The sequence below is a fragment of the Borostomias antarcticus genome, assembly GCF_949987555.1.
Source record: "Borostomias antarcticus genome assembly, chromosome: 2".
Taxonomy (NCBI): domain Eukaryota; kingdom Metazoa; phylum Chordata; class Actinopteri; order Stomiiformes; family Stomiidae; genus Borostomias; species Borostomias antarcticus.
In genome coordinates this window covers 24,694,286-24,706,785 of record NC_140235.1, presented here as the reverse complement: position 1 = coordinate 24,706,785, position 12,500 = coordinate 24,694,286, and the positions used below count along the sequence as shown (strand labels likewise).

At 53.0% G+C, this 12,500-nt stretch overlaps 1 protein-coding gene across 1 annotated transcript in view; it reads right to left on the bottom strand.

Moving 5' to 3' along the window:
• The window catches only part of scn5lab (sodium channel, voltage gated, type V-like, alpha b), a gene marked incomplete at both ends in the record, with an annotated part of 94,392 nt that overhangs the window by 46,962 nt on the left and 34,930 nt on the right, over window positions 1–12,500 (bottom strand). The window contains 2 exons of the mRNA XM_084453940.1: window positions 7,915–8,153; window positions 9,728–9,842. Of these exons, the coding sequence (XP_084310066.1) occupies window positions 7,915–8,153; window positions 9,728–9,842 (354 nt within the window). The remainder of the gene's footprint in view (window positions 1–7,914; window positions 8,154–9,727; window positions 9,843–12,500) is intronic.

The window sequence follows — 12,500 nt, the reverse complement described above, 5'->3', positions numbered from 1 at the left end:
ACACACACACACACACACACACACACACACACACACACACACACACACACACACACACTCTTTCTTGCCGGTCTGTTTATTGCTGTTAATCTCTTTAGTGTGAATCTGCAGCTTCTCCTGTCGGTTTCCAGGCACTGTTGCTGGCTTTCATGTTCCTCTCTATCATTCTCTTCATTAAAGACTGTGTGCGTGTGTGTGTGTGTGTGTGTGTGTGTGTGAGTGTGTGTGTGTGTGTGTGTGTGTGTGTGCATATGAACATGTGGTGTGGACGTGCCTGCGTGTGTGTGTGTGTGTGTGTGTGTGTGCAGCAGTATGGAAGGAAGGAGCATTCATAAGGCGAAGGCACAAGACAAAGACGATGACAGGCCTGCAGTGTGCTATACTGTACAGTATGTGTGTTTGAACGTGGTGTGCGTGTGTGCGTACGTGCATGTGTGTGTGTGTGTGTGTGTTTGAAGGTGGTGTGTGTGTGTGTGTGTGTGTGTTTGAATGTGGTGTGTGTGTGTGTGTGTGTGTGTGTGTGTGTTTGAATGTGGTGTGTGTGCGCGTGTGTGTGTGTTTATGTGTTTATGTTCCCGCAGCTGCAGAAATGTCGCTCTGCTTGTTGTTCCGAGGAGAGGAGCATGTCGATGTGACATGGAGTACGTGACACACGGCCGGTGGAGGTGTGTGTGTGTGGGGGGGGGGGGACAAACTAGGAACCTGCATCAGAGGGGTTTAGTCTGGGCTGTCGTCACTGTGACACCAGACCACTGATATCCTGTCCAGCTGAGGGTCTCAACAGGTCCGGTCTATGCCGTAGTCAGACTGGGCTCTGGTACACTAAACCACGATCAGACTCAGGTACACTAAAGCGTCTACTTAACCACACGCGCGGTAGACCTAGTAGATAGACGACAGTCCATCTTCAGGCGGTGGCTTTGAAGTGAGAGAAGGCATTAATTGGAGCACTTGGAAAATGCGACTGCTTCTCTTCTGCACTCCCAAGCACTTAAACTCAAAGAACTGCTAATGGCTCCGTACGGAAAAAAAAGTATTTTGTGTGCAATATTACGATAAAAATGTTATGCCCCTCTGTGGTAGCATGGTACCGCTGTGAATGCTACCTTGAAGGCTTTGAGACGGATGTCCTGAATGCGTTTTACAGTGCGAGGCTGAGCTCGACTCTGGGGGAGAGTCAGGGTGTGATGATCTCAACGGGACAGAAATACAAGTCTGATTACAGAGGGGAAACACCCACACTGATTGGTGAAGAGAGGCCTCGAGTCAACACACACACACACACACACACACACACACACACACACACACACACAGACACACACACACACGCACACACACACACACACACACACACACACACACACAAGCACTCACTCACTCACTCACTCACTCAGACACAGTCCCCTGCTTCTCATTTGCATGGAGTCATTATTTCCTTCCACAGTTGATTACCTACGCAAGACCACTTCTCAATCCTGCTGTTATTACCCTGCTATCAGGGGGATGCTACCGCGCCTAATGCTACACCATGCTTCATTACTCTGCATTCTGACAGCAGGAGAACCCTCCGGTTCTCAGGTACAGTATGTCATGTTCCAGATAGAACCATTTTTCAGGGCCGTAATGCGCTGTTACAGTAAATGGAACCTCACTGACTTGAAAAAGATTATTTCTTCTTCCGATATACAGTACTGTACGAAAGGTTCTAGCATATTTTGATCTAGAACGTACCCTACACTATGTTACACTCTACAGTACTCTACACTCCATAATTCTCATATTTCTCATTCCTTTATTCGACCTTTATTCATACAGGGGTACAGGGTCTGTTTCTTCATGGAGGAAACACTACACATACTGTACAGAGGCAGCGCCATGTCTATCACACTCAGAGGAGTGACTGTCAATGGGGGCTCTGCCAGCGAAAACACGACACCGATTACACACAGGATATGTGACATCATTATGACATGTACAGGTTCATGACATGTTCTGTAGTATGACAGTACAGACAGCCAGGGAATATCCTGGTGGCAGAAATATAGATAATTTCATGTCTCCAGGGTAGTGTTGATGTGTGTGTATTTGGCAGGGGGAAGGGCAGATCTCATGTGTCAGCTGGTCTGAAGGTCCAGGACTGTGACAGGCTTACTGAGTCACACTGAAAAACTGGTCTGAACAGGTCACGGCAGCCCAGCCAGCCAGACACACACACACACACACACACACACACACACACACACACACACACACACACACACACACACCCAACACTCACTGGATGACAACATCAGTATTGATATTTACAGGCATGCACTAAATAAATATTGCAAAAGCCACCACTATGAGGAAGTCCTCGAATGTCTGTATGTCTGTCTATCTGCCTGCCTGTCTGTCTGTATGTCTGTCTATCTGCCTGCCTGCCTGTCTGTCTGTCTGTCTGTCTGTCTGTCTGTCTGTCTGTCTGTCTGTCTGTCTGTCTATCTGCCTGCCTGCCTGCCTGCCTGCCTGCCTGCCTGCCTGTCTGTCTGTCTGTCTGTCTGTCTATCTGCCTGCCTGTCTATCTGCCTGCCTGTCTGTCTGTCTGTGAGCGAGAGAAGGGTGGAGGTGAGTAAGGGGAAAGAGGGAAAGAAAGAAACAGTGTTATGGAAGCTCAACTTGATTCTGACTCTGACTCTAACTTGATTCTGTCTTGATTCTGTCTCTGACTCTGACCACTCCACTCTGCTGAAGCACACAGGGACCTGGTGACAAATGGCCGAACCAATCAGTGTTCTATGAGGAAATACTAACAGCTACGGTTTAGGTGTGACGCGAGCGAAGGGGCGACTGTTCCCAAACCACAGTGGTGGCTCCTGAAGAGGTTAGCGTAAAAAACGGCATTGAAGGCTTTTCTCGTGGGAAAGATGTTTTCGCTCTTCTCCCGACTGGCTTCAGTAAGAATCTTATTTACATGCGATAGACAGAGACAGACAGATGGTTCATCCAGTCACACGCTTTTTGTTATTTTTAAAGTGCCCGCCCCTTCCCAAACAGTTTCCAATGGAGAGCTCCCAGATGGTTATGCGAATCAAACCATTTGGCGCGTCAGGTTAACAGGTGACATGGCTGGGGGGCTGAGGAGGGTGACACAGGGACATCTGTCTGTCTGTCTGCCTGTCTGCCTGCCTGTCTGTCTGTCTGTCTGTCTCTCTGTCTGTCTGTCTGTCTGCCTGTCTGTCTGTCTGTCTGTCTGTCTGTCTGTCTGTCTGTCTAAGGAGATGATATGCATGACTCATCAGACTGTTGAGTCTACAGTAATACCCGTCACTGTCACACACTCTCTCTCACACACACTTAACACACACACACACACACACACACACACACACACACACACACACACACACACACACACAAAGGACACGCAGATGTGCAGTGTATACGTTTCTCCAAACATGTCATCAGCACACTCAACAGCGGCAGCAAATAGTAGTGGAAGGGCTGTGTATGTGTGTGTGTGTGTTTTTGTGTGTCTGTTGTGTGTGTGTGTGTGTATGTGCGTGTGTGTGTGAGTGTTTGTGTCTCTGTTGTGTGTGTGTGTGTGTGTGTGTGTGTGTGTGTGTGTGTGTGTGTGTGTGTGTGTGTGCGTGTCTGTATGTGTGTTGAGGAGATTCCCACTGACAAGCTCTCTCTTGGAAACATGTCCGTGCCCAGAGAGGCGTCAACAAGGGTCTGCCTTCAATGTCAACACATACCATGGGATGCAACCAAAGCTGGCCCTGGGGAAACACACACACACACACACATGCACGTCGCACGCACATATGCACACGTACACACCACCTGACAAGTGAGGGAAAGTGTTACGGCTCGCATGCCCTCGCCTCCACAACCGCCTCCCTCTCTCCCCTCTGGGCCTGCTGCGCGCTCGGGGCGTCCTACGCGCTCTACCGCACGTCGCATCGGCCCAGGCATGCGACGCTCTGGCTCTCCGGAGTTTCCCCCCCACTACCGGGCGTTCCCCGTCTCCGGCCAGCTCCGCGGACTCGGCAGTCTCCTCCCACTCCGGTGACGAAGAGTCGGATCCCGACATGCCCAGCACATCGGCCCGTGCGCAACGACAAGAACGGCGCGCTCGTCTCCGACAATGACGCGGGCGCGGCTCTACTCACCGGTTCCCCATTCATCATCACCACACCTGTCCCTCGTTCTGCAATCACCTTCAACCCCTACAAGAACCTGGTCTACTCCCCACTCATCGCCAGATCTTACCATAACCTTACGTGGTAAAGTATAGCCTAGCCTACTATTTTACTTACCAGTGTTTTATAGTGTTTTGCTCGTTCCCTGCTCGTAACATTTTTATTATTTAGTGGCAGTTTGGTGGCTCCTATTTTTTCGCTCCCCTTATATTTTTGTGGCATCCCTTTTGTGGCTCCCCCTTTGTGTTACCTTATTAAATCGCCCCTCCGGGCTTAACCGTTCCTTGCCTCCTCCTTTCCTGTTGCGCCTGGGTCCCACACCGAACCCTCACAGTAAGATCTGGCCAGTTTGGACCCAGCCAACATGGAGGAGAGACCTGCACCTCCCGGACCACTCCAAGCCCAGGGTAGGCTCCTGGCAGAACACTCCCGTATGCTCTCGCAGGCTTCCGACGTGGTCACAACCGTGCGCCAGGAGCTCCAGGGAGTCTCCACCCACCAGCAGTCCCAGGCCGAGTACCTCCGGCAGGTCTCCGCCCTCCAACAGACCCAAGCTGAGCAACTGCAGCAGGTATCCGCCCAACAGCAAGCCCAGGGCGAGCAACTGACGGGACTCGCTACTCTGGTCAGCACCCTGTCCAACCAGGTCACCGCGCTCAGTGCCCGCCTGGCTCCGTTCCTGAACCCCGCCCCTCCCCAGCAAGCCCCTGCACCACCCGCGGTCCCCGCTCCTGCCGCTCCACCAAACCGGGAGCCCCATCTCGCCTCCCCGGCCCTCTACGACGGGACATTCACCCTCTGCCGGGAGTTCCTCATGCAGTGTGAGTATGTGTTTGATCTCCAGCCAAGCATGTACTCCACTGCGTCTGCTCGCATAGCCTACGTCGCTAACCTAACCACGGGACGGGCTTGCCGCTGGGTCATGGCGGGTCGCGAGGGCGCAGCTGCCTACATGCAGGACTACACAGCCTTCGTGGCAGAATTCAGGACCGTGTTTGACCACGACGTCCACGGACAGGACGCGGACGCTGCTCTCTCCGCCCTCACCCAGGGTTCCAGCTCAGTAGCGGACTACGCCACGGAGTTCCGCATCCTCGCTGCCCGTTGCTCCTGGAACGAGTCTGCCCTGTACAGCGCCTTCCGACGGGGCCTGGGGGACGCCATGAAGGACAGCCTGGCTGGAGGAGACAGACCAGCGACCCTGAACCAGCTCGTCTCCCTCTCCATAGCCATAGATGAGCGCCACCGGGAACGCAGGCGCGAGCGGGCGCACCAACACCACAGCGCACCCCGACCGTCTCCACCTCCCACTCCGGTGACGTCCCTCTGCACCTCCCAGGGCGGCAAAAGAGTAGGCTCACTTGCCAGGGGGTACCGAGTGAGCCGGCTCATCCATCCCCAATCCCGGACCCGTGCCGCCAGGTTCACTGTCACCCTCGCCTGGCAGGGGCACACGCTCTCCGTCCCTGCCCTCATCGACTCCGGTGCCGACGAGAGATTCGTGGACGTCCAGTTCGCCCACAAAGCGGCGCTCCCTCTCTCCCCTCTGGAGAGGACCCTCTCGGCTTTCGCTCTGGATGGCCATCCCATGGGCCCCATTACGCACCGGACCCTGCCCCTCACCCTCACGGTCTCGGGAAACCACGTGGAGAACGTCCGCCCCTTCGTCATCCACTCTCCCGACGCTCCGTTCATCCTAGGGAGGCCCTGGCTGGAACTCCACACCCCTCATGTCTGCTGGAGCTCGGGGCGCATCCTCAGCTGGAGCACCACCTGCCACGCCCGCTGCCTCCGAGCTGCTCAGACCTCCACTCGGGTTGACCGGCCCCGTCCCGCTCCTCCTGACCTCTCCACAGTCCCTTCAATGTACCACGATCTCGGAGAGGCCTTCAGTAAGGAGCGCACCCGCACACTCCCCCCTCATCGACCCTACGACTGCGCCATCGAGCTCCACCCTGGCGCCCCTCTCCCAGCCAGTCGTCTCTACAACCTCTCCCTCCCGGAGAAAGCTGCCATGGACACCTACATCTCCGAGTGCTTGGCCGAGGGTCTCATCCGACCATCTCGATCCCAGGTGGCAGCGGGGTTCTTCTTCGTAAAGAAGAAAGGAGGAGATCTGAGGCCGTGCATCGACTACAGGCTGCTCAACAACATCACGGTGAAGAACAAATACCCACTCCCCCTCATGAGCTCCAACTTCGAACCCCTCATCAGTGCCACCATCTTCACCAAGTTGGACCTCAGGAACGCTTATCACCTGGTGCGTATCCGTGAGGGGGATGAATGGAAGACCGCCTTCAAGACCTCCCGTGGCCACTACGAGTACCTCGTCATGCCCTTCGGCCTCACCAACGCCCCCGCCGTCTTCCATGGGACACACGGTCTCCCCAGGGACATTGTCTCATTAAGTTCTGCCACAGTTGTCCTGACATGACTTCCTTACAGGCCCACTCAAAGTGGAACAACATACTGTACCTTACATAAAACACACACACACGCACACGCACACACACACACACACACACACACACACACACACACACACACACACACACACACACACACACACACACACACACCTCACCAGAAGGAAGTCTGGTCCAGAGCCCGTGCTATACAGTACAGCCAGAGTGTATTGTGAGTCTGCTAGGATTGTAAACCCCCGAACAGAGCAGAAAACAACAAATAAATAAACAAACAAACACAAAAGCAGAAACTGAAATGTCGCTCCCCTCCTGTCAGAACAGAATCTCTCCACCTGAACATTATCGCAGGGCCAGAAGGGAATGAGGTCTTTTCCTGCCAGATCCCCTGAGCTGTAGTTCCTGACCCCGATCCTACCCTGACCGGGAGCTACGCTCACAGGATTCTGGTCCAGACCACCCGGGTCCTGGAGGGAGGCGCGTCTGGCGAGCTACTTCTCGGAGAGCTGCTTAATCTGACCGATCCGATCCCAGAATGCAACGGCTCCATGGGTCTGTGTGAGGGTTGTAAACAGCTATATACCTAAGACCGGATATACGTCACGCTGCTGCTACTTCACTGCCCCTAAACAGCTTGATCCGCTGAGCGGCGGCGCCCGACCACAGCAGGGCCCTGACGGGGGTCGAGCTCTGAGGAGGACACGTACAGCAGAGGGAGAGAACACACCTGAACTGGCCTCGGACTGAGGGGAAATCATATTTTTCTTCTCCTTACTGGAGAGGAACATTGTTCATAGCGCTGTATGGTTGTAGGATATACTGTGTGTAGCTACCGACATCGCAGTCAGGGAGAATCTAAAACCATTTCATTGGGCCCTTAGGAAAATATCCTTCTTTCATTCCAAACCCACACCCGACCACACCGCCCCCACCCCAACCCCCTGGCCACTCCTGTAGATGTGAGCCGATTGGACAGGTGCGAGGAACACGGCGAAGATCCCACCTATCACACGCAGACCTAGGGGAGGCTATTTACCATGCTGCATAGACCTCTCGCGGCCAATCACGTCAGCAGGATGGCCCCGGGGGAGGGGCCTGGCGGGCAGGTGTTGAAGCATGGGTTTGCGTTTTTGGTTCGGCTTCAACTCGTCGACCGTCATTGAACTGTGGTGCATGTTTATGACGTAAAAAGACCTAGACCATTCATCAAGAACACTTCTTAAATGAATTTACCTGTGTTATCTGTCAACATCCATCATCCATCCACTCATCCATCCATTGGCCCCTCCCTCCCTTAAACCTACCAGGTTGCCTATAGACAGCATGCCGTTGAACTCGTCCGTCATGGGGTAATGCTCCATGGCCATGAAGAGGGTGTTGAGGACGATGCAGATGGTGATGGCCAGGTCCAGAAAGGGGTCCATCACCATCAACTTCACCAGAGCTTTCATTTTCAACCAGGCGGGGGAGCCCTCCCAGATCAGGTAGCGCTGGGCGAAGTCGTACCAGCAGGGGGGGCATTTCTGACGGGACTCCTCCAACTCTGGCGACGGGGCAGAGAGATTGGGAGGATAACAGAGGAAGGGGAAGGGGCACGTGGAGATGGGTTTTGGGGGGGGGGGGGGGGGGTGGAAAGAATATAGGAATAGAGATAGGAGGAAGCAGAGAGGAAGAGAGGGAGGGGCAGAGACAGGAGTAGAGGAGGTTGAGGGAGTCGGAGGTCGAGAGGTGATGATGGAGAGGAAGACAGAAGGGTGGAAGGGTGAGGCAGGGTGAGAGAGAGAGAAAGAAACAGTGTTATCGAAGCTCAACTTGATTCTGACTCTGACTCTAACTTGATTCTGTCTTGATTCTGTCTCTGACTCTGACCACTCCACTCTGCTGAAGCACACAGGGACCTTGTGACAAATGGCCGAACCAATCAGTGTTCTATCAATCAATCAATCAAAGCTTTATTTGTATAGCGCATTTCATTTCATACCCAGAGGCAACACAATGTGCTTTACAGAGAACAAGGGAGGTGGGCATATGTCCCATCCCTACATATGCTAGCCTCCTCACACCTATGAGGAAATACTAACAGTTACGGTTTAGGTGTGACGTGAGCGAAGGGGCGACTGTTCTCAAACCACAGTGGTGGCTCCTGAAGAGGTTAGCGTAAAAAACGGCACCGAAGGCTTTTCTCGTGGGAAAGATGTTTTCGCTCTTCTCCCGACTGGCTTCAGTAAGAATCGTATTTACATGCGATAGACAGAGACAGACAGATGGTTCATCCAGTCACACGCTTTTCTTTTTTTTTTTGAAGTGCCCGTCCCTTCCCAAACAGTTTCCAATGGAGAGCTCCCAGATGGTTATGCGAATCAAACCATTTGGCGCGTCAGGTTAACAGGTGACATGGCTGGGGGGCTGAGGAGGGTGACACAGGGACGTTTGGAAGGAAGAAGGGAGAGACTCTTATATTTATTTATTTTCTAAGAGCAGCAAGTGCCCTGGGCAGTATTTGTGTGTGTGTGTCTGTGACTCAGCGATATTGCCTTGTGACAGGTGTGTGCGTGTCATCATGGTAACAAGGATCACACCTTCTTACGCTGTGAAAAAACACACACACACACAGACACACAGAGACACACACACACACACACACACTATACACCCACACCCTCTGGAAAACAACAGCGGGTGTCCTTTGGGAAGAGCTGTGCTGTGTGCTGGGAAGACACCAGATGGGAGCAGCTCAAAACCTTCTAGAGGTTTCCGTCTGAGAAAAGCTAATGGCTGCTGGCTAGCCTCCACACACCTCTCTCTCCACCTGCCCAGAACACCAGAGAATCACTGAATCCTTTGGCTTTTGAATCATCATCTCTCTTTTGACTCTCTGCATCAGTCAAAATGAATCATGTGTCCAAGTGCAGCAAAATGTAACTGCTAAAATCCTCCAGCTCTTAGAGTATGTGAATCTTCACCCACTCACGGTTCTGCTGAGTCGTCATGAACACAGACAGGAAGGTCATCGTTGGCTGACTGACCATTTTGGGCCTTTCAGTTAACAGGCTGCTCGTCACCCAAGCATTGTTCACAAACAGCCGCTGGTGTCCGAAACACCGCTGCTACACTCACCCTCCATGGCGTCTGTGAGGTAGCTGGCGGCGCTGAGGGCCCGACTGCGCTGACTCTCCTGAGAGCACGGCCGGGTCAGCAGCATGGTGCTCAGCTCCGTGGTCGAGTTAGGGCCCTGCAGAACACCATAGATAGCTGGTCAGTACAGGCAGACATGTTGGTGAGGGCAGAGGAGAGAGACGGACTGGTCAGTACAGGCAGACATGTTGGTGAGGGCAGAGGGGAGAGACGGGCTGGTCAGTACAGGCAGACATGTTGGTGAGGGCAGAGGGGAGAGACAGGTTGCCTACTCCGCGACACATCATCAAATGCTCACAGCAGAATCAATGGCAGCCAGGAGGCGCGCGGGCAGCGAGCATTGAGCAATTCCCCTGCTGGCCCGCGAGCCCCCATGCGAGCGAGCCCAAGTGGGGGTATTGCGATATGCAGAGCGCGCCCATTTCGAGTAGCTCCGCTCCTGGGTCCAATTTTGTAAATCAGCCTGACCCAGTAGCTGCCTAGTGCTGTGATTAGTTGATGTGTAGCGGAGAGACCCCCCTCCCTACCCCCACCCCCCTCTGGACGATCCATTCTAGCATCAACCGAGAGAGATGGGCCGGTCACTACAGGCAGACATGTTTTGCTGCGGCTCTTATGAGCTGGGTCGTAACACTTGTGTATAACACATGTTGACTGTAAACATTTGTAGACTTTTTGCAGTACCTAATGTAAAGTTCTAATGTAAATTAACTACTCATAATCTAAAAGCCATTTGTAAATGTTTATTAGCCAACCGTAGACTTTAAAACCTTTTAAAACTTTAAAACTAAAAGTATTATACTGACACCTTTTCTGAAATGTAACTCATTATTTGTAAATGATTAGTAACTAATTGACTAATCCAGTCTCTAGTCACACATGGTCCAGATCAATGATAGAAACCCTGCAGGACCCAGAGACGGCCGTAAATACACACATGTCCTTTAATTACCTGTCCTCCCTCCTCTTATCACTCACCCTGCCTCCCTGGAGGCACACTCACTCACTCACACACACACACACACACACACACACACACACACACATACACACACACACACACACACACACACACACACTCAAACACACACACACACACACACACACACGCACACACACACACACACACACACACACGCACACACGCACACACAGACGCACACACGCACACACACACACACACACACACACACACACACACACACACACACACACATGGACAGGAACATACATGCACAAAGACACAGTGCAAACAAGAACATACACGCGCACACACACACGCACACACACACAAAGGAACACACCATAAACACACGCACACATACACACAAACACATTAGTTGGTTCAGAGTTGAACAAGTCGTCATACAAGCAAGGCCACTCACACACACACACACACACACACACACACACACACACACACACACACACACACACACACACACACACACACACACGTGTATCTAACATTGATCCTCTAACAGTCTTTTAGATGTGCATGTGTTTGTCTTACTATATGGAGGGTGTGAATCATTTCATCGTTTCCAATCAGAGATGAGGTTTGTTTTCCGAATCATAACTGAATGTCTGTCTGTCTGTAAGTAAGTAAGTAAGTAAAACTTTATTAATAGAGCTTTCTTCTCAGCACGAGTGCACAGAGCGCTTTACAGTTTGTCTGTCTGTCCCATCACCACCATTCCTCTCAGGTCTTCACACCTCCCTCACCACTACATCTGTCAGCCTCTGCCTGGTGCCCACATTAACACCTGGCCAGAGATGCCGAACGGTGAGACAGGACTAGGGGGTGTAGTGGGTGAGACAGGAGAGGAGGTAGAGGGGTGAGACAGGAGAGGCGGTAGAGGGGTGAGAAAGGAGAGGAGGTAGAGGGGTGAGACAGGAGAGGGGGTAGAGGGGTGAGACAGGAGAGGGGGGTAGAGATGTGAGACAGGAGAGGGGGGTAGAGGGGTGAGACAGGAGAGGGGGTAGAGGGGTGAGACAGGAGAGGGGGTAGAGGGGTGAGACAGGAGAGGGGGGTAGAGATGTGAGACAGGAGAGGGGGGTAGAGGGGTGAGACAGGAGAGGAGGTAGAAGGGTGAGACAGGACTAGGAGGTGTAGTGGGGTGAGACAGAAGAGGGGGGTGTAGCAGGGTGAGACAGGACTAGGGGGTGTAGGAGGGTGAGACTGGAGTCTCCTGGACTAGGGCGTGTAAAGGGGTGAGATAGGACTCTCCTCTGCCTCGTCTGTGTGTTAGCGATTACATAACCCCTACTTATACTCAATCAGACGAGCGCCACTGCCCCGCCAGACTCCGCCCACCCACGCGGCCACTTCCTATCGGATGCAAGGGAACCGCAGACGTCTTGTCTCCATGGCGACCGGGGCGAACACATGCCGGCCCACCACTCATCTAGCATCTATTTGGCGATGCACGTTACCGTGGTTACGTTTCCAAGACAACGAGGCGTCTGTCCTCCCTACTCTTCCCCTTCCCCTCCTCCTCCTCCTCCTCCCATCCATCCCTCTCTCCCATCCCTCTCTCTCTCTTTCTCTCTCTCTCTCCGTCTTTCCTGAAGCAGACTGACAATCAAATTGATACTGAGGCCTTAACTGGTCAAAACAGAGGAGAGGTGAGGAGAGGAGAGGAGAGGAGAGGAGAGGAGAGGAGAGGAGAGGAGAGGAGAGGAGAGGAGAGGAGAGGAGAGGAGAGGAGAGGAGAGGAGAGGAGAGGAGAGGAGAGGAGAGGAGAGGAGAGCA